General features: G+C 37.3%; 2 protein-coding genes and 2 non-coding genes across 4 annotated transcripts in view; 3 read left to right on the top strand and 1 right to left on the bottom strand.

The window, feature by feature from the left end:
* The window catches only part of LOC111504951 (valine--tRNA ligase), a 73,007-nt gene that overhangs the window by 36,892 nt on the left and 14,042 nt on the right, over positions 1–22,073 (top strand). The window contains exons 9-11 of the mRNA XM_074176866.1: positions 1,072–1,318; positions 3,918–4,148; positions 19,631–19,790. Of these exons, the coding sequence (XP_074032967.1) occupies positions 1,072–1,318; positions 3,918–4,148; positions 19,631–19,790 (638 nt within the window). The remainder of the gene's footprint in view (positions 1–1,071; positions 1,319–3,917; positions 4,149–19,630; positions 19,791–22,073) is intronic.
* TRNAP-UGG (transfer RNA proline (anticodon UGG)) lies at positions 8,133–8,204 on the top strand. Its single transcript has one exon. It is a non-coding gene; the product is annotated as a tRNA-Pro (tRNA).
* Positions 15,043–15,114, top strand: TRNAP-UGG (transfer RNA proline (anticodon UGG)). The gene has a single exon. It is a non-coding gene; the product is annotated as a tRNA-Pro (tRNA).
* LOC141482899 (uncharacterized) lies at positions 16,048–17,703 on the bottom strand. Its single transcript, XM_074176868.1, has 3 exons — positions 17,183–17,703; positions 16,902–17,123; positions 16,048–16,844 (listed from the first exon to the last, which is right to left on the bottom strand). The coding sequence occupies exons 1-3, from the start codon at positions 17,351–17,353 to the stop codon at positions 16,197–16,199; spliced, it is 1,041 nt and encodes a 346-aa protein (XP_074032969.1). The 5' UTR covers positions 17,354–17,703; the 3' UTR covers positions 16,048–16,196.

Raw genomic sequence — 22,073 nt, 5'->3', positions numbered from 1 at the left:
TTATTATTTATTATGTCAACAGAATGCTCTCCAATATGCGTCATAAACAGACCTAACTCATAAAAATTCTCAAAAAGTTCAAAAATAATTTTACAATAGTGACTTAATTTGAAACTACTTAATATTTAATGTCAAAATATATATTAAAAATATTATAAATACAAAATCACTTGGTCACGGTGTACTCAAAAGGCTAATCCATAAATCTGCTAAAAATCGATCTTATGCGTCGGAACACAGAAGAGTTATATTGAGATTTATTCAATACTATAATTTTTCGAAGACTTTCTTGCTCATTTACCACAAACTGCATTTTTTGAAATCAGTCACTTTCATTCTAAGGGTGGTGGATTCTTGGTTTTTTCCAATAAGTCGTTGAATAAGTCGTTGATATACAATATGGCTCCCTGGGAAACACCAGCGTTGATGGTGAAAATATTCAGGAGATATCTATCGACGATCACTGGCAGGGAACGTTCTTTCGGAAAGAAGAAAAGAGAAATGAAACTTTCTATGTTTTTCACCACTTTTATTTGTAACTAACGTTACTGCAGTTTCGTCCTATACGGACATTTTCAAACTTATACAATAAACTCTAAAGCTGAAGGGCCATAAACATGTGAACGATTCGTTGGAGCATAGCAAAATGGCGATTCATTATTTCCATTGTAACCAATGAGAGGCTTCAATGATCGACTTAAGTAAATGAAAAATATTGTAATAGATTACTAACTGCATTTTTCGAATATTTTGATTGAGTAAAATTGGTAGTTTCAATTCAAACTGGCAAATAAAAATTGTTATTCAGTTTATTTATGAAATGTTATAAAGACAGAGTGAAAGTGTTGTTTAATTGCGAAAACAACGATAAAAATAAAAACAACAATAAAAATTAATTGGCGCTCCGGGGCGACTTCATTGATTCCAGTGGCACATTTGTTTTTCCAGAGTAAAATGAAATATCATACGATACATGTGCGTTGGGTAATATTACAATACTCGTTTATATTCCGTAAAACAACGCCATCCACCGGACATATAACGTAAAATACAATTTCATTATCATTTCAGAGATTGGTGCATATCGAGACAGCTGTGGTGGGGTCACCAGATTCCGGCCTACTCGTGTCAAGTCCGTAACGAACCGGAGAAAAAGGTGTGGGTGGCCGCGAAAAACCAACAGGAAGCCTGCCGAAAAGCATCTAGGCAACTTGATGCCGGAGAAGACGATGTAATCGCTACGCAGGACGAAGACGTGCTGGATACATGGTTTTCTTCCGCTCTTCAACCCTTTTCTTCTTTCGGATGGCCAGAAGCGGTACAATTCATTCACATTAATCTATTTTTTCAATCACCGTTGTCAGTCCGAAGAAAATCATCCGTCGGCAATTCTTCGCTGTTTTTCAATTAACTATGCCTCAGTCAAAGCTGTTTTCTGGGTTTGTAGACAGGTTTTATGTCCGATGATTCGTCTACGACTGCGACAGACATTATTAAAGGTGATGAGACAACGGATTGTCTTCACGAGTGTTATTTAGTGCAGGTAGCCAGTCGTCATTGATGTTAAATCTCTCTTTCTCTCGGTTGAAATTGTTTTTGCGTTGCTCAGTTTATATTGCAAAAAAATGTCGCCGACAAAATAAGGTTGGATATCGCGCTAGAAAACGTCTCGTAGAAAATTACTGATGGAACTTCCGTGTAGTAAAACGTGCTTGAATTGAACTCATAAAGTGAAAAATGTGAAAATTGTTATAAATATACAAACATATCAATATATAGGAGGGTTCGTAGGCTAACACATAGATGGCGCTATTTGTAATTAACCTCGAGCTTCAAAAGTAACATTTACAAATTTCACAGCTTTGTGGGATAGAACATTTTGTAAGTTTAAAGAAAATAAATGAATAGGAATTTCAAGTCTCCATAAAACATTGCTTTTTGACGTAAATGAGTACTGTTGAAGCCAAGGCTTAGCTTGTTAAACATTATTTGGACTTTGCAACAGGATAATCCACTGAAGTGGTTTTCTGAGTTTGAACGAGGTAAAATGAGCACCAAGGACGATGCACTTCTAAAAACAAAAGAAGTCAATGAAATAATTTTGGATAACCGCAAAGTGAAGTTAATCAAGATAGCTGCGGCTCTAAAGATATCAAAGGAACAGTCGACTGACAAGGTTATGGTACCAGATCAAAAAATTAAACTGAGTTGAGTTTTTAATGTACCTAATCATCTCTTTATATTTAGTACAATGCCCAAATTATGTGGCTCATTTTTATATTGAAATAATTTCATTTCATATTTTCAATATCCTCATTTACGATTTTTATAATTCATCAACAAAATTTCAACTATATTTTAGAATTTTCCATTATTGCGTTAACATTTATTTTTATAATGTTTTTATGTTGTATTATACTTACTATTCATTTTTGATTCCAACATTCTCAACAATTTGTCAGTAACATACCTTTCTAGATAATAAAGTATTTTCTAACAACAAATATCAAGATAAATGCAGAATATACATGTATTTTTTCGGCGAAGTTTTTCGCGCTACGTATTACACGCTACCTTATTTTGTTGGCGCTTTTTTTCAGCTGGCGACTTTTTGATACCTGACACATTTTGGGACACCGTATGAACCGGCTCTAGGGGATAGAACCCACAGCTTTTATCCAAGAATTTAAAGAAGAACATCAAAAGAACAGGAACAGGAAATTACCATCAATAAATCCTGGCTACCTATACTCAATTACACTCGTGAAATGAGGTCTTTTATTTCTACTCATAGAAGCGAAGCCATGCCTACCACCAATGGAATGAAATCGGAGACTCAAACTGAGGACAATTCTAGCAGTTGAAAATATATACGCAGTTGCAGACGGAATGGCAGGCAAAAATCTGACGACCATGACCAACAAACCCGAAAAATAGCTTCGATACGGTTACATTCTTTAATTGACTATACCTTCATCAGTCAATTTCTGCTAGTTGCGAATTAACATAAAACGCATATTTTTCCACTTGTTGGAGTAATAGTTTTATGGTTTTAGAAGAGATATTCGTTGGGGAAAATTGAAAAATTCTTATTTTCATTTGTTTCATCGACAATTGAGCAATTAAAATTTTTGAATGGTAAACAAATAATAAGACAAAAAGTTACTCTGGAAATAAATTTTAGGGGTTGCCTTTTCCACCCCTTATAACCATGGAGTAAACCAAATAAATTACTGGCTAAGTGTCATTTTGGTAGTACAAAACGTCAGGTTGATTTCAATGTTGTAACTTTTCCAGTGCTTGTGAAAAAAATTGTTATACAAATTTTATGTACCCCGTTAAGGGGCTGTATCTTAACAAGGGATGCTCCAATTTAGTTTCTTTATATGAAAGATCCTATCTTTTTTTCGATGAGGAATCACCTCCTTAAATGTTTTACACTTATTCAGTTACACCCTGTATTTTTGGAAACAGCAGGGACAAAACCATAAAACGATAAAGTTATTTAAAAATTTTTCTTTATCGAAGAAAATTTAAAAACGATAATACTTTTACTGAACTAATTTTTGTTCGTGACTAATGTTTGTGTAGAAGTAGCCGTACTTACTTCATTCTCCATTATTAATGATAAAAACAATATTAGTAGTGTGACTTTATTGAACAAATTACTATTAAATCAGTAATTCTCCTAAAGCGATATTCACTTTAAGCTTTATTCTCATAAAACACCCTGTATATCAACAGGTTAAACTGGAATCTGTGGGGTAGAATAAATTCAAAATGAGCACTGTTCCCAATCCCCAGAAATGCAATACACCACCAAGAGAGTATTGCATTTCTGGAGACCAGGAAAAGTGCTTGTTCTGTATATTATTATCAGTATTCTCAACTCACATATCTCATATCTTCCCCCGCAGACCGAAGACCTCTCCAAACACTACCCACTCTCCATGATGGAAACCGGCCACGACATCCTCTTCTTCTGGGTGGCCCGCATGGTGATGCTAGGCACGCAGCTGACGGGCAGGCTTCCATTCGATAAGGTCCTTCTGCACGGTGTCGTTTGCGACGCCCACGGCAGGAAGATGTCGAAGAGCGTGGGGAACGTCGTGGCGCCCGAGGACGTCATCAGGGGGATCACTTTGGAGGTAGGTTTTCATTGTCACGTCGTTCAATTCCCGCTGTTCAATCGGCCGGAAGATCGATTGGGTAGAGAGAGGAATATATGGAGACGCTGAAGGGCTGCATAATTGACAGTTGCAACGGCAGTCAGTTTTTTATAAACTTACGTATTTGTCAGACAGTTTAAACTATTGATAATAATAATAAATGTCTTTATTGTTTACAACTAATAAGGTTCAACAGTTAATGAACAGTATGGACAAAAATAAGAACAAGTTGGAAGCAAAAGGCGAAGTTCAATTTTTATAACGATAAATCGTTTTAAATTGCTCTTCCACTTAACCTCAAAAAGTCGCTGCGGTGAAGAGCATCATTATAAAATACTCCGTTCTACTGTAATCAAGGCATGGTATGATAAGAATAATAATAAAATAGATCACTGAGTTTCAAATAAATATTTTTTAAATCTGATTTGGAATCGCTGAAGACCACTCTTTTTGATTATTTCAGGAATATTATTATAGATTGCGCAAACTTGATAACTGAAACTTCATCTGAAAAGTTCAAGTCGAAAACTGGGAGGCGTTAATAAACCTTTATTTCTGACATTGAGGCTGTGACCATCTGTCCGGTGAGTAATTTTTCAATGCAGATATGTTGGGGTTTTGGTCAGTATGACTTTATGGAAGAGTACTGCAGAATGAAGAACTCCTCTATTACTCATATTCAACCAGCCAACAGTTTTAAGTTTGTGTGGAATTCTTTGACGTCTCGTTATCCCATAGATCAACTTTAAGCATAATTTTGAACTTTTTGAAGGTTTGATTTATACTGACTAGTTAAACTTGGACCAAAGAGCACATCTGCATAATTGAAATTTGAAAGAACTGTTGCCTCACCTAATATTGTTCTCAACCTCAATGAAAAGAAATGTCTTTGACCGTATCATCAACATGAAATATGCACGTTGTAAGAGTATATTCACGTGTTTTTCAAATCTGAGATCGGCATCTAGGAGAACACCCAGACTTTTTGCTTCTTGAACAGTTGTGAGAGAAGTTTCATTTATACTAACATCAAAATCATTGAGTACAGTACTGCGACTTATTTTGGAGCTGAAAACAATAACATTGAATTTACTATTATTAATAATGAGACAGTGGCCCCTGTGAAAGCTTTGAGATATTCATTTATTCGACAACAAGCAGTATCAGTCAGTTGTGAATGAAAGCTATAATGAATTTGAGTGTCATCAGCATATAGGTGTATTTTGCAGTACTGAAGACTCTTGACTAAATTCGACCCTTGAGGAACACCACGGTTTGATGAAATATATTAGGATTCAACTCCGTGTATATTGACCTTTTGCTGACTATTTTCCAAAATGATCCAAAGAGCGAGACAGCACTATCGACGAGACCTATATAAGATAAAATTCTCAATAATAGTTTATGACTGATTGTGTCAAAGGCCCAACTAAAATCCAATAATATCAAACAAGTACAATTACCGTATTTGATTGTCGATCATCTTAAACACAATAATTTATAAACTTCATCAACCGTGAACTGTCAATCATCTACAATCGAGAGTTTCAACTGTCATTCAGCCATTCAGCCATAATCGTCATTGTGATTGATTTCAAATATTTCTTTCCAACCCTTCTTTTCAGGAAGTATAAAAGCATCATTTTTCTATTGTTGAATTTGCAAGTAAACTCTTTGAGTTTGTTATTTGGCTACATCCTCTGTCGGGGGTAACGAACTGGGTTGTATAGTGTTTTCAGAGTTATGCCAAATTGAAAATATAACCATGTATGATAAATCCAAAACAAGCAGTGTTTCAACATAGAGAGAGACAAGAGAATCGGACAGGGCATATTCTACAATCAAGTGGTGATCACACTATAAAGTGGAGTGAAACAAAAATTGTCACCAATGAACCTGATGAAAAAACAAGAAAACTCAAAGAATCCGCATATATTATTTCAGCCGGTAATAAGTGTATTCCAAATAGCTCTGCTTAAATGGATCATACATGATTGTCATTGTGCAAAGGATAGATGTTGAAAACGGAACTATGAACCTAACCTAAATATGTATTCATGTAAACTATCGAATATGACATCTGAACATTTCATTCTCTTGGTGTGTGTGTTATAATTGTTTACAATCGAAGTGTTGTTCACAAGTGATTTTTTTCAGTTTTGAAAACGGAAAAAGTTCATTTTCCATACCTTTAACTATCTGAAGAAAGCTTGGTATAGAAATATCCCTTTTTTTTCATTAATAATTCAATTTGTAGAAGAGCTTCATGAAGCAAGAGCTGAATCGATCCCTCTGCGAAACCCTTCATCACTTGGAAGGTTCGATTGCAGCTTGAGAAATGGTTCTGATGCAGATTCTGTGAAACACGTTCGTCCTTACGAATCAGTAGACAGTTGTTCTGTAAATCTTGAGAAGATTTTCTCATTAATTCGGCCGTTACTTGATGAAGATCCATAGTAATTTCATAAACTATAACTCACAATTTCATCTCCACAAACTTGAGAAGAAAATTGGATCAGATGATTTAGGAAATACTTGTTACATGAATAGCATTTTACAAGTGTTGTTCATGACAAAGAATTTCAAGAACGAGGGTTTTGCGATGAACGAGAACGAGAATGTTTCCTACTTATTCACCAAACTCGAACAATTGTTCATGCAGTTGCATGAGCAAAACAATAGCAGAATCAATACTCCTGGCTGCTCCGGATTGAATGATTTCGTACAGTCTATTTCGACTTGTGTTTGTACATCTTTTGGTGAAATAATCCCCACATGTTTACTTTGTAGTAAATGTTCAAGAGGTAGCGAAAATGTATGTGAATTTCTGGAACTTCAACTGGCGTTTCCTAATATGACTGCTAACCAGTCCGTGCGAAGCTTATTGTTAAATCATCTGAAAATGGAACTGTTAATGGGTGATGATCAACTGTATTGCCAAACATGCGACAAACTAACTGACTATTATAAGAAAACAAGTATAGCTGAACACCAGTCAATCACTGATGATCTTCAAACATGACTCAACCTCTGACGGAAGCACCAAACTCTTACGAAGGTTCGAAATAGATGAACACTTCAATCTAGCAGACCACTATTATGATCTTCATGCAGTCATTGTTCTCTGTGGTTCTAGCGTTGAATCTGGTCATTATCACGCTTTGGTCAAAGACGAAACGGACTGGTTTAAGTTTGGAGGCTATGGAGACACCCTACATTTTATTTAATAAAAGAAAGAACATTGGCAGATCAAGATCTTCAGACGATGTGGTGCTGCAGGTTTTTCCGGGTTTTCCTGCAGCTGAAAAAGCAAATGCGCCACTGGAATTAATGAAGTCGCTCCGGAGGGCCAATTAAATTTTGTTGTTTCATAATTTCATGACTTTCATTACTTTCGTCTTTAAAATATTTCATATTATGAATTGTATGAGATTTTACAATTTTACTGCTATATATCAGTTGTTGAATATTTATAATTATGTATTTGTAGGCAAAACTGAATAAGACATGAAATGAATACCACAAGTTACTAACTAATTGGACTCCTCAGTGGTTTATATAATACAGGGTATACGCTTCATTTTGCCCTTACACTTTATCAGATTCTGTATTAATTTAGCATTGTTCATTTTCAAAATTCTGGAAGGTTATACAAACAGAAAGTCAACCGCTGCTTCTGAAAAGCCTGATTCGACCAATATTTTATATCACTGTGTAGTTGAATGTTGCATGGTCATCCCATGTCAAATCAACACACCTAAGTAACTTTTCTATTCAATAGTATGACGTATAATAGAATAACTCCAACCGAAACATTTTGGGTTAACCTTGTATGATATAAGAACTGAGTGGCTGGCTAGCTAGCTAGCCGTGAAGTGAAAGTGTGTCAATCTCGACTGGTTTATTATGCTGTGTGTGGATTATTTATAACCAGAAGAAAATTGTTAAATAAACAAATATAGCGGCTCAATGGTCTAGGGGTATGATTCTCGCTTTGGGTGCGAGAGGTCCCGGGTTCAAATCCCGGTTGAGCCCAGTTTTTTGCAATTGGTGAGAGTTTTGTAGTACAAAATGTAATGAATTCAGCTCCACAACTCATTGAATAATTATTCTATTATCTTGTGGTATATACTGGATGATAGAAAATTTAGTAGTCTATACACTGATACTGTTATTTTTTTCCAAGTTTCATTTTTTTGCTTCTTTTCAGCTTATATGATGTCGTTAAGCGATTTTTGGCCAATTTTTCTCTACGAATTCAAATTAAACCAAAGCGCTACCATAACAGGCCGAAAAATTAACCAGACATTTGACAGTTCTAGTGTTAATGAACGCACTGTTGGAAGTTTTTATTATTATCATTATTATATATACTTTATTGTATAAAGAAAAAATCTTGTTGACAAAGTTACTGATTGAATATAAAAGAATACATAAATGTCCTATGCATATAAAAATATAGATAAAATATAATGTAAACATTTTATTAAAACAACGATAAAAATAAAATAAAAACAACAATAAAAATTAATTGGCGCTCCGGGGCAACTTCATTGATTCCAGTGGCGCATTTGCTTTTTCAGCTGCAGGAAAACCCGGAAAAACCTGCAGTACCACATCATCTGAAGATCTTGATCTTACAATGTCCTCTCTCTTATAAAACAAAATGTAGGGTGTCTCCAGGGGTTACAATAAATTCAATGCATCGCCAGAACACTTCGTGACACGACTATCGTCAAACTTAAACCAGTCCGTTTCTTCTTTGACCAAGGCGTAATAATGACCAAATTCAACGCCAGAACCACAGTGAACAATGACTGCATGAATATTATAATAGTGGTCTGCTAGGTTGAAATTTTCATCTATTTCGAACCTTCCAAATAGTTTCTTGCTTCCGTTAGAGGTTGAGTCTTGTTTGAAAATCATCAGTGTTATTATTAGATTGACTGGTGCCTCACCTATACTTGTTTCCTTATAAGAGTCAGTTAGTTTGGCGCATGTTTGACAATACAGTCGATCATCAACTGTTAAAAATTCCATTTTCAGATGATTTAACAATAAGCTTTGCACGGACTGGTTATTAGTCATTAAGGAAAAGCTAGATGAAGTTCCAGAAATTCACATAAGTTTTCGGTACTTCTTGAACATTTACCACAAAGTAAACAAGTGAGGATTTTTCCAGCAAAAAATTTACAAACACAAGACGTACGATGTACGGAATCATTCAGTCCAGAGCGGTCAGGAGTATTGATTTTGCTATTGTTTTGCTCACGAAGAGTATTCAACAAGAACCCCAAGAATTCAGAACAATCCTCTTGTTGTCCTGACGAGTATCTACTGGACTTCAAAGACTCCAGGAAATCGGTTGGAGGGAAAGATGATACATTCTTACGAAACTGCAGCTGCATGAACAGGTGTTTGAGTTTGATGAATAAGTAGGAAACATTTCCGTTCTCGTTCATCATTAAAACTTCGTTCTTGAAATTCTTCGTCATGAACAACACTTGTAAAATGCTATTCATGTAGCAAGTGTTTCCTGAATTATCCAATCCAATTTTCTTTTCTAGATTTTTCAGGACAACTATATACTGATTCGTAAGGAAGAACATGTTTCACAGAATCTCCATAAGAACCATTTCTCAAGCTGCGATCGATCCTTCCAAGTGAAGAAGGGTTTCGTAGAGGGATCGATTCGGCTCTTGCTTCATGAATCTCTTCCACTGAAAGGAAACCAGTTCTACGAGGACTGCAACTCATATTTGGGGGGCAAGAATGACCTGAGTCCACTGACCGCACTGAAAAAGAAAAAGGTGGATCAATCACTTGTGAATTAACCTTGATAGGAGACTGATGAATATCCACAAATCTCGGCTTCTTTCGAAGAGGTTTCAGTTCCGTACCGAAATTGGGGCAATGCATGATCTCATCAAAATTATGTGAAGGAGGAATAGTTCCAAGTACTGAAGCAGCATTGCCATGTTGAATAGCAATACTAATTCTTTCTATCAAAAAAGAGGTAGAATGGCGATCTTTCGTTGCTTGGCCTATTCTCCTTCCAAGTTCATGAACGAATAACAGAGACTCCGGGCCATAAACACCAAAAGTTTCAACCGCTACTGGATGAAACAGATAGTTGTTTCCAAGATTTTGGTATTTTTTTCTTTCCAATTTCTCTCCAGACAATGCTGCAGTTTCAGCAGATTTGGAACTTTCTGAATGAAAAAATACAAACAATGGTTGAAACATACATACACATAAAACATGCTAAGTTAAAAATGATCGGTATAGAACTCAGTCAAACTGCAATAGGGTCTACTACTCAAAATTTCTTTAATAATTTTTCTGTACTGATTGGTATCAATATTTATCTCTTTAGTGTAACTCAGCAGATGGTTATACATCTTCACACAGTTGTAAAATAAGGAGTCCGTCAGAGAGTTACAAGGGATAGGTAATTTTTCTGCATGCTCTGACGAGTTGTATAGTGGTAACCTCAACTTTCACAAGATGTTTCTCAATTAAACACACTGTCTCCAAAATAAAAAGAGTTACAACCGTCAATTTTTTTTATCTATAAACAGTTGCCTGTATGAGGTTTAGCTTTGCACAAGTATCTTCTGTAATACAAATACAAACTCCAGCAAATTAAGGCTACACACACCCCAAAAAGGTATACCGTACCTGTTTTCGCAGTATAAACTCCCAGTTCTCTAGCAATAACCCTCACTGCATAAAAGCCGGTGGAAATTTTACTTTTAATTTTTCTGACCTTTTGTAAGGTCACAAAACACTGCTGCAGCAGCATCTCCACACATATCGGAATACACATCAAAACCTCAAAAAGGAATGAGAATATTGCATCTTGTGTGCTCTTGTTGCTCTGGAATCCAAATTGATTTTTCCTCATAATGTTATGGCGAAGGAGAAATTCATTGAGTCTTTTCTTAACTAGTTTTTCAATTATTTTTGCAATAGTAGGAATAAGATATTGGTCGATAATTTGAAGGATAATCTATATAAAGGAATCACTATCGACAATTTTAGAAAGTATGGAAACCTGCCATTTCTGTATGAAAGATTGATTAGTGATACAAGAGTTCTGAGCTCTTCTATTGGAAGATTTGCAAAATTTCGTTCCGTAGATTTCAGCCTCGAAGATGAGCCTCAAAATGGTTGACCTACATTAATCCAGAACGAAGATTTGGAGACCCTGGTGGAGACTGACCCCATCACAAACGGTGCCTGAGATAACGAAAGAACCGGGCTTCAGTTCCTTAGCGGTTTCTGATGGTTTAAAACGTATTGGAAAGGCCAAAAGGTTCGAAAAGTTGATGCCCCACGATTTGAACGATCAGCAGAAATTGTCACATTGGTTAAAGGCTTCCGCGGAAGAGATTTTCAGTGTTACTGAAGGGTTTGAATGCTGTCGTAGTTTGGAACTGCATCCTAACGCTTCGCCAGCTACTTCAGAGGTTCAATCATCTTGATGATTCACCGGTGAAGATGAATAAACCTCTGAAGAAGCCAGGATGCAATTTCAAACTACCATGGCCTTCAAACTCGAATGGAGATAATAACACTGAGAAATTGCCATGTTTCGAGGTCTGTTCTTCTTTGTTTTTGCGTAACCAAATCGCTCTTTTTTTAATTGGATGGTCACGTGTTATAAAAAGAGGATAGTCTACGACAGTGGTCGCCAACCTGTCGATCGCCAGCTACCGGTAGCTCGCGGAGGCAATTATGGTAGCTCTCACAACGATTTCAATTTAAAAAATACAAACTGCAAAAATCAGAGAAGCTTCCAAAAATTCCACAAAAAAATCTAATTGTCATAATATTAAACATAAACAGCGGCAACTTTGCGGTGAGCGATCTGCCGCTGACGCCATCAAGCTAGAATCGGCTAGAACCGACCAGCCGGACCAGCGCGTTAGTGTTTGAGAACGATCTGGATTGCTTTGAACGGGATAAATACGCACGGCGCGGCGACTTTGCGTTTAGTTTAAAACTGAACGCGTAACCAACGTCCAGCGGTTGGGTTAGTAGAGAACAACAAAAATAATATTATGGCAAGCAGTTGGAAGAAGGTAAAGACATACCACTTTCATTCGGAATGGGAAGAACAGTACTTTTTTACAGAAGTTAAAGATAAAAATGTGTGTTTGTTATGTAATACTTCGGTCTCCGTTGCTAAAAAAGGAAATATTGAGAGACATCATAAAACTGTAAATTCTAATTTTGAAAAATCATTCCCACTACATTCTGCCGTCAGAAAAGAGAAACTGAAACAGTTAAAAAAGCAGTTAATTGGACAACAATCAATATTTTAAAGAACAGTCGACAAAAATAAGGCTGATAATTGCACAAAAAAAGAAACCTTATGAAGACGAGGAAATGATAAAACAGGCGTTTTTAGAAGCTGCTGATTCGTTATTTGTCAACTTTAGAAATGAAGACGTTGAAGTTTCAGCTATAAAATCTATGCAACTTTCTGCTAATACAGTGATGAGACGTGTAGAAGTAATGATCAATGATATTTTTTCACAGTTAAGAACTGACTTAGATAACTGTGTTTATTTTTCACTTCAACTGGATGAATCAACAGATGTCGTTGACACTGCCCAGATGGCCGTGTTCGTCAGGATGGTTTTTAGTGATTTTACGATTAAAGAAGATCTTTTGAAGTTCATTCCACTGAAAGGACACACTACTGGACATGAGTTGTTTTCTCATTTAAAAAATATTATTTCTTCCGAGAAAATTCCAATATCGAAAATGGTAGGCTTGACAACCGATGGCGCTCCAGCTATGGTGGGTTGTGATAAGGGTCTGGTGGCGTTATGTCGTAAAGATGAAACTTTTCCGCAATTTCTCTGTTACCACTGCATTATCCATCAGCAAGCATTATGTGGAAATTTCCTGAAACTAAACAACGTTATTAAACTGGTGGTAAAAATTGTGAACAAGATTAGAGCTCAAGCGTTACAAAGAAGATTATTCAGAACCTTGGCCGATGAAGTTGACTGTCAATACGGGGACCTACTCCTTCACTCTGAAGTCCGATGGTTAAGTAGAGGACGGGTGCTGAAACGTTTTAATGATGTCCTATCTGGCATAGTTCAATTTTTCAAACAACGCGATGAACCGACTCCGGAACTAGAAAATTCAATCTGGCTTAGAGATTTTGGTTTTCTCGTGGACATTACAGAGAAATTAAACGAACTTAATTTGCTGCTTCAGGGGAGAGACAAAGAACTATCGGAAATGATTCCTGATATAAAAGCATTTATCAAAAAGCTGGAGTTTTGGGAACAACACCTAATTAACAGCGATGCCAAGCATTTTCCTATTCTTTCAGAAAAAATATCTCAAAATCCATTAGAATTCTATGACAACAAATATCATGTAGAAATAATTTCTACCCTGAAGAATAACTTCAAAAATCGTTTTAAGGATTTCAATGAAATGGCTTTAGTAGCGCAGTTTGTTGTTTCACCCTTTATGGAAATTGATATCCAACAGTTTGCAACTTGTGTTATGCAGAACTTTCGCGAAGACATCGCTGCAACAGAAATGGAAGTCATTGAGTTTCAAAATGATTCAGCCTCAAAATCGTTAGTCTCAAGTACTGAATGTATCTGGCCTATTGTAAGTAAAGACAAATATTCAGTTCTATGCCGTGTTGCCTTGAAAGTGAAAGCATTATTCAGTTCAACTCATTTGTGTGAATCTTCTTTTTCCAATATGAAGTTTATTATGAACAAATATCGCAATCGACTTACAGATGAACATTTGGATAATTATATTCGAATGGCTGCATCAAATTATACTGCAAACATTAAAAAAATATCGATGAGTCTGAGTGTCAGCTTTCTCATTGAACGTGCTTTTTCATTTTTCAATGTTTATGTTCATGATAGCGCGTTACTTTTTGTTATTATTATTAACTATTTTCAAATCATACGTGACATGCCGTTGTGGCTGGATAAAAGTTTGTGTTTATTTTTCAAACACACATTCATAGGTAGGAATGTAGCTATGAACAAGTACGTACTAGTAATATTAGTTATTTTGTTATTAGTTTATTATTAGTAGATACCTATGTATTATGTATTACCAGTTAAATAGTAAAATAAATACATATAATGATAAATTAACTGTGGATTATTTCATTTACGTTGCGTTACGTGGCTTCCGTGTGGGTAGCTCGCTGTTTATTCCAAAATTAACAAAGTAGCTCAACACATTGAATAGGTTGGCGACCACTGGTTTTCGATAACAGGAGACGTTCAAGAAAGTGTTTGTACACCGATGAGCCACCAAGGGCACTCACCCTCAACGAGATCCCTTTGAATAGCATTGTATATAGCACTATATCATCAATGGAAGAATAAAAATCAAAAACTGTTTTCTCAAAAATTTCATCGCTTCTAATCATTTTTCGTTTTAAGAAATACAGTTCTTTATGTTTTGAAAAAACGGCAACAATTTCCACCATTTCCACTATAAAGTAGGCCGGTCCCGTCGAGTAGGATCAGTCGCTAGATGGATATTCATTGATTATAATGAATTTTAAATTTATCCAGTAAGTGATATTTTTCAAACACATAAAATATAATAAAAGTATAATGCCGTTCATTTATTTGAGGTTTGAGGTACAAACAGGACAAATCCAAAATCACTATGTGCAATTATACACAAGAATGTCACAAGTGACTGTTCAATATTGAAGGCGCTTAGAAACGTGTCGGTCAAACGTTATGAACCAAATGATACGCTAGCCTTAAAGTGAAAGTGTATATTTGCCTCGCACATCAAGTTTTGTGTAGAATGTTTACAACAAAGTGAATTTTACCAAGTATATAAATATGGCGGCTCAATGGTCTAGGGGTATGATTCTCGCTTTGGGTGCGAGAGGTCCCGGGTTCAAATCCCGGTTGAGCCCAATTTTTTGCCTGGCCCAGTGCGACTTCATGAAGACATGAAAGGGATCCGTTCAGAAATAATTTATTTCAATCTGTGTTTTTGTTTGGAAAACTTTCCATATATTAATGAATAGATCAACGGCCTTCTATAAGATATTCACATGAAAGCTATGGCACCACAAACGTTACATTTGTTTTTGGTCGATATGATAATGATGGAGCTGAAGCACCTCAAAGAAATCATTGAGGCTCTTTGGTCTCGTCAGTACAGTGTAGCTCAGTTGCAGAAAACAATACAAATGTACGGAGTCAGCTACAGAGGTCAAACCGCCTCTGGTCTGACCTCTGTAGGTCATGCACTCAAATATCGCTAATCGCAGACACGTGTTTCTGGCTCTTTGGTCTCATCAGTACGATGTAGCTAAGTGCGAGGATTGGCAATATTTAGTCGTAGTTATGGATGGAGTTCAGATCGCCTCTGGGGAGAGTTTTCACCAACACAACGTCTCCATGAAGGCAGTTTTAGCCACCTGTGAGACGTTTGGGTCCAAAATGTAATACAAGATGGGAAAGAAAATTCATGGACAAAGCACTCAGAAATTACTAACCACAGACACATGTGTCTGGCTCTTTGGTCTCATGAGTACGATGAAGCTAAGTATATAGATTGACGTTAGGTACTCGACAGGGACTGAAGGTAATTGTGTAATCCACAAATAGTTACAAAAATTTAGTTTTATATGTGTCGAGTACATATCTGTTGGTTTCCTTTTTCAACCAAGCTTTCAATTCAGTATATCTCTGAAACATTTCACACTCTTGTTCTTTGACGCTGATGCTATGACACGTTCAAATCGCAGTTTGTTCATACTTTCATTGAAGAGTACTTGTCCACCTGGTACTCCAACCATGAAAGTTTCAGCTGTTCCAAGTGAATTCTGATGAATATTTGTTTATTTCTGACCGGGATATTATAAGCTTATATCGTTATAGTTACGCTATCAATAAAGAGGGTCATAACTCCCTTGGGACATTATAGATTTTATAATTCCCTCTACCTTTCACAAGTAAAAATAAATAGAAATGAAAACTGAACCATATTTTATTTATTCACGTCATTACAAATAATAAATGTACAATTTTGAAATGTTCCCTGAAAATTACTTCCGCCACTGGAAACAATTTCTTCTTTTGTATGGCTGGAGCTTCTGTTCACTACAGTCGAGGTACCTGCCTCTTCTGATGACAAAGTAGACAACATACGCGCCGTTTTATTTCTCAATTCGATGCTATCCTCCAAATACCCCTCCGCCACCGTGGAACTTTTCCAACCTCCGTGTCTTTTTAAGTTAGTCATAGTTGCTCCTGCATTGGCTAGAGCAGTAGCAGAAGTGCGACGAAGGCAATGTCCCGTATAGGAAGATGAGTTTGGCAATCCTAAATACATTGCGATTTTGCTGGGGATTTTCCCAAACATGTTTTTTCCAATTGGCTGAGATGTACATTTATTTTGTCGGAAGCTCAAAAAAAATCGTTCAATACCTTTAGGACGCAAAGACATATAAAGTCTTAATAAAGGCAAAGCGGAGAACTCTTTTTCATCTACAACTGTAAATTTCTTCGATACACCAGTTTTACTTTCCGGTACGTTCACTACCATAACGGAATCCCGGTCCTCTATATCCGATATCTTCATATTCAAAAGTTCCTGACTTCTGCATCCTCCAAAATAACCCATAATCAAAACAACCTATAACAAAAAAAAGGAAATAAATACACACAAAAAGGAAAATAAGAAAAAAATTACCTTATGCAATAAATTAATATCATTAGGAGCGTCCTTTAGGAATCTGATAACATCTTTAGGAGATAAAACAGCAGACTTTTTCGGCTTATAACTCTTACTCTTCCGTTTCAAAAAAGCCTGTAGTTCATTGAACTTAGTGATATCTCGTTTCTCATGTATAGTCACCATCGATTTTAGCATTGACCATTTAGTCCATAAAGAATTCGGACTATACGTTTCTGACTGAAACGAATAAACACAATTACTACCAAATCTACCGAAAAACATAGAAAATTCCTTACCAGTTCTTGAAAATATGCCAGAAATACAGTTTCAGTGACATCTTTTGGCATAACATTTTTCCGTGTCAGCCAGTCCAGATATATCTTGTATTCTTTTTGGTATGCGGCTTCACTTTTCGATGGAATTAATGATTCTCTTGCTTGTTCAGCTTTTTTCAAAATATCCTCCATTATATTTGGGGTAGAAAACACGTTTTCACCGCAAACACAGCTTGATAACAAAGTTCTGTTTATAAACAAGTAACATAGCAACAACCTAGCAACAAGAAAACTCTACTATAATCAACGGTACCTGATTCAAATATACCGGGAAGGTAATGAATTGGTACATTTTTCCGTTTCAAAAATGAACAAAATTTTATTGAAATCGGTCAGAAATAAAATTATCTATGTACCACGGGAATTAATGAGCCTTAATAACCTCAGGCAATTGCTGTCCCTCGGGCCAGAGGCCCTCGGGACGCAAACTTTGCCATCGGTAATTAAGGCCCTCCTAATTCCCTTGATACATAAATAACTATTTTATTTTCAATAAAATAATTTTCTCTGTCATTATGAAAACTGTCATATCCACTGAAGGCATAAATGAAAAAGAGATGATTTTTGGTAATATCCATTCGAATAAACTAGTTTCTGTCAAATAAAATCGTCGTAAGGCATTATTTCTTACTGTAATGGTATCTCAATCTGTAATGTTTGAATTGAACTTTATCCTTTATCATTTCCATTCAGTAGAATCGTCAGTCTTGCACATTGTAGCAGAAATAAGAAACAGTACAATAAAACACGAATACAACCAAATCATACGTGTATGATTACTTTTTTGCTAAAATTACCTTCTTATCGCTGAAAAGGATATTTTTACCATGAATATGAAATATGAAACTATAATTGGATACAGTTTCTTTTTATTACCAACGAATTAATTCAATGATACTATTGAAGGTATGTTTGGCAACCCCAAATAATTTATAATAGCTTGTTCACATTTCAATAGTGACTTTATAATGGGTGATTTTTTAAGAGGTATAGGATTTGATTTTCGAAACAACACAAAAAATTTGAAAAAACTGATGAAATCTTTATTGGAATCGATCAATATAATTCAATGTTTGAAGATGATTTCATGCAAATGTAGTTAACCGCTCCGCTTTAGATGGCCCATGCGCAAGGCCCAATTTTGGCACACTCTCTTTAAGATATCGACCGGTATTTCACGTATAAATGCTTCAATATTGGCTTCCAGAGCGCCAGTCGTTGCTGGTTTATCCCTGTAGACATGAGCCTTAACATGACCCCACAAGAAATAATCCAAAGGCGTTAAAACACGCTCTAGGTAGCCAATTGACGGACCCCAAACGTGAGATAAACTGTTCATCAAAGGTAACTTTGGTCCATTGTTTCTCGTGCCGTGTGGCATGTGGCACCGTCTTGTTGAAAACACATGTCAGGCATGTCCAATTCTTCCATTTTGGGCAACAAAAAGTCGTCAATTATCACACGGTAGCGCTCGCCATTCACAGTAACGTTCCGGTCATTGTAGTATTTGAAGAAGTACCGCCCGATGATGCCATCGACCCATAATCCACACCAAACGGTGACTTTTTCGGGATGCATTGGTAGCTCTTGCAATGCTTGTTAACGTAGCCATTCAACCAGAAATGAGCCTCGTCGCTGAACACAATTTTTCGATAAAAATGTGGATCTTCCTCCAACTTTGCCAGCGCCTAATCACCAAATGTTAGACGTTGTGGGAGGTCGTGTGGCTTCAATTCTTGCACCAGCTGTATCTTACAAGATTTCACACCCAAATCCTTTCGCAAAATTTCCCACGTAGTGGAGTAACAGAGGTCCAGATGCTGCGAACGGCGGTGAATCTATATTTCACGGTCATCACGAACACTGGCGGATACAGCCGCAATATTTTTTTCACTCCTCACTCTACGTATACGTATTAGTGGTTTATTGTCCAATAATGTAAAATGGGTTCGAAATTTAGTCACAAGCTTCCAAATAGCATCCTCAGTAAACTGCCCATAAATTGGAAAAAATGCACGATGCACTTTCTTCACCGAGCAAGAATTTTGATAATAAAATTCAATAATTTGTAAGCGTTGTTCATTCGTAAGTCAATTCATGGTTAAATTATAGACCAAACTGAGTAAGTTTGACAATGACACAAGTCATGATTCACGCGTGATCTGTCAAAAACAGTGTTGCCAAAAAGATACCAGCAAAAAAATTACTCAGTACTTTTTTACTACAAATAAAATTACATTGACTTCAACACGTACGGGCTTATCAAAGAAGTTCATTTGGTCAGTTTCCCTGTGACGTATGATTCATGAAATGCTTAGCTAATTGAAGTAGCCCTATAATCGATCCTTGTGGCGCATAAAACATCTATTATTTCTATTGAGTCACTAAATCTTAATGTAATTTCATCAGGGTATGGAGAAAATATCGAAGGCCAGTTTTACATCCGGAGTACTTACCGATGACGAGCTCAATCGAGCTATTCAGGGACAGAGGAAGATGTTTCCTGAAGGTATTCCTGAATGCGGATCGGATGCTCTACGATTCACGTTGCTGTCGCACAACATAAAAAGTAAGTATTTGATACATGAATTTGATGTGAGAAATATTGGGGAAAAACTGTATTACCTAATGACGGGTACACCGCTGGCGGTTGTGGTTTTTTCCATATTTATGTCTCCTTGTTTCATAATAATCACGACCACCCTTCCTTCTTCTATCTGTTCTACATCTGTGCTTCTTTTACATTTCTGAAAAACTTCCCCTGGCCATTGCATCTCCATAAGTTCTCTTGTATCTTCTTCGTTCAGATCCTTCTCCAGTTCTGTTTCTATTTTACTAACCATATTAGTTCTCTCCTCCTAATCGTCCACTGTTTGAGTGCCTATCCCCCTTGTTTCCTTTATAGTCTGTATCTGTGGTACACATTCTGGCTTTTGCCTTTTCTCTGCCCTCTCCTCCGCGTTAAGTTCTTCCATCACCTACGCCATTACTCCTATCGCTTTGGGCATTTTATTTACGTAGCCGTCTAATTCATTAATGGCCTTCATTATTTCTTTTTTTGTGTTTGGTATCTCCGTGATGACTTTTTTAACCATTTCTAGCTCCTCTGCCATTTTCTTGGCTATGTCTTTGAGTGTCTTGAACTCTTTCTCCACCTCTAGTGAGAGTTCTGCTTTTTCTTGCTCAGTTTTCTCTGGGGACACCTCTCTTTTTCTTTTGTCTGTTTCTGTTACTGGTGTGGAGCCCTCTTCTATCTCTGCAGTTTGAACTTTTATTGGAGGGTATTCTTTTTTACCCTTCTTTTGAAACGCTTCCGGTATTTCTCCTGTTAAATTTCGTTTATTTTGCACTTCCATTTATACCCCACGAGCAGCCAGGGAATATCTAGATCCGCTGGCGCAGAGCCCCGCTCACGCCAGTAAGGCTTTATATTCCGGGAGATCGCCCGTTATCTCGGAAGCACCGTTCACGACCACGTCCGTGTGATCACGCACCCCTCGACACGGTAGCTAACGCCTTGGGTTCCGGATTTTTCTGGTTTACTCCATTGTAGATGTAGACATGAAAGTGAAAAATCCCTAGCCCTCGAATGCTCTAATAGCGTCGGGATCGGAAACGAACAAGAGTTGACCAAGGGAGGCCTGCCAGTAAAGATGAAAGATGAGGGATCCCACCCAAGACTAGTTGAAAGAAGGTGAGAATCCATCTCGGGCACCAGTAGTGCACCCCTGGGGTAATAGAAGTTAGGTTAAGTTAGGTTAGGTCCACAGTGAGTGGGTGTATTCGACCCTCCACCACAACCCGCAAGGTTCTTAACGAAGCCGATTATTCTGTATGGTGAGTGGCCTTTCAGGTCAGATGATGGTAAGAGTACGGCTCTTCAGAACTCTAAAAACCTGATTCGGTCCCCAGCGGGGCGCAAACGTTTGCTAACCTGCTCATGAGGGGTTTGTTCCTTCACCTGAGACAGATTCTGCGTACGCTGCTAAAGAATTTGGTTCAAGGCGGTTTCATAAGGTACCCCACTCTTGAGGTCGTTTCCTGGCCAGTTGTTTCATGGCTACACCACCAAATCTCATGTTTAGGTTCAGTTATTTGATCAGGGGTTGGAGAGTGGAGAAGCTCTCGCTCTCGATCTAAATTTACAGAGAGTTCAGTTGGAGTCGTGAGCTCGACATCCATCTCCTCTGTAGACTCGTACCTGATCTAAATCTACAGAGAGGTCAGTTACAGTCGTAAGCTAGACATCCATCCCCTCTGTAGACTCAGCGTCAGAAAGAAGTTTTTAAGTTTACTCTGTCCATAAAAGTCCCACGAGTAGGTAGGGCGAGAAGATCAATCACGGCAGGGCTTCGCATTACCGTGACTAGGCGATGCTACGACGAGAGGTCGCCTGGTATCTCGAAGGTTCCGTACGCTAGTTGCACACACACCGATTTTGGATGGCCAGTATAAAATCGGCAGATATTTTATTGGTAGCGGGTGCTTGCACACTCACCGGATTTTTATCGATCAAACAATCAGTTGCTTTGTTGTCTTAATTAGCACGCACTACCAAAACGAACTTAATGCGTAGTAACTACAATTTCACCGAGCATTCGAGACTGGAAAAAACCGGTGAGTATGCAAGAGTGTATTTAGTCATGTACGCCACTACTTCCCGGTACTGCCGGCGATACAGTGGCAGTGGACGGCTGCTCACCGGTATTTTACCGGCGACGATCACCGGTCGGCGTTTGTGCCAGGTCCCGTTCCCACATTTGGTTCACTATTGGAATTTGGACGACCGGTACAAAGTCGGCCGTCCAAAATCGGTGTGTGTGCAACTAGCGGTAGAGACAAATGATTCTGT

Source organism: Leptinotarsa decemlineata, unplaced genomic scaffold, assembly GCF_025532065.1.
Source record: "Leptinotarsa decemlineata unplaced genomic scaffold, Ldec_3_MD MMD2_tig00002082_RagTag_RagTag, whole genome shotgun sequence".
Taxonomy (NCBI): Eukaryota; Metazoa; Arthropoda; class Insecta; order Coleoptera; family Chrysomelidae; genus Leptinotarsa; species Leptinotarsa decemlineata.
The sequence above is the reverse complement of the archived record's forward strand: the minus strand, read 5'-3'. Positions and strand labels throughout refer to the sequence as shown.

Coding starts and splice junctions, on each gene's coding strand:
- LOC141482899 (XM_074176868.1), bottom strand. CDS start 17,353: ATGGAGGATATTTTGAAAAAAGCTGAACAAGCAAGAGAATCATTAATT. Junction 17,124..17,182: donor TGGCATATTTTCAAGAACTG/GTAAGGAATTTT, acceptor TATTCGTTTCAG/TCAGAAACGTATAGTCCGAA. Junction 16,845..16,901: donor ATATTAATTTATTGCATAAG/GTAATTTTTTTC, acceptor TTTTTGTTATAG/GTTGTTTTGATTATGGGTTA.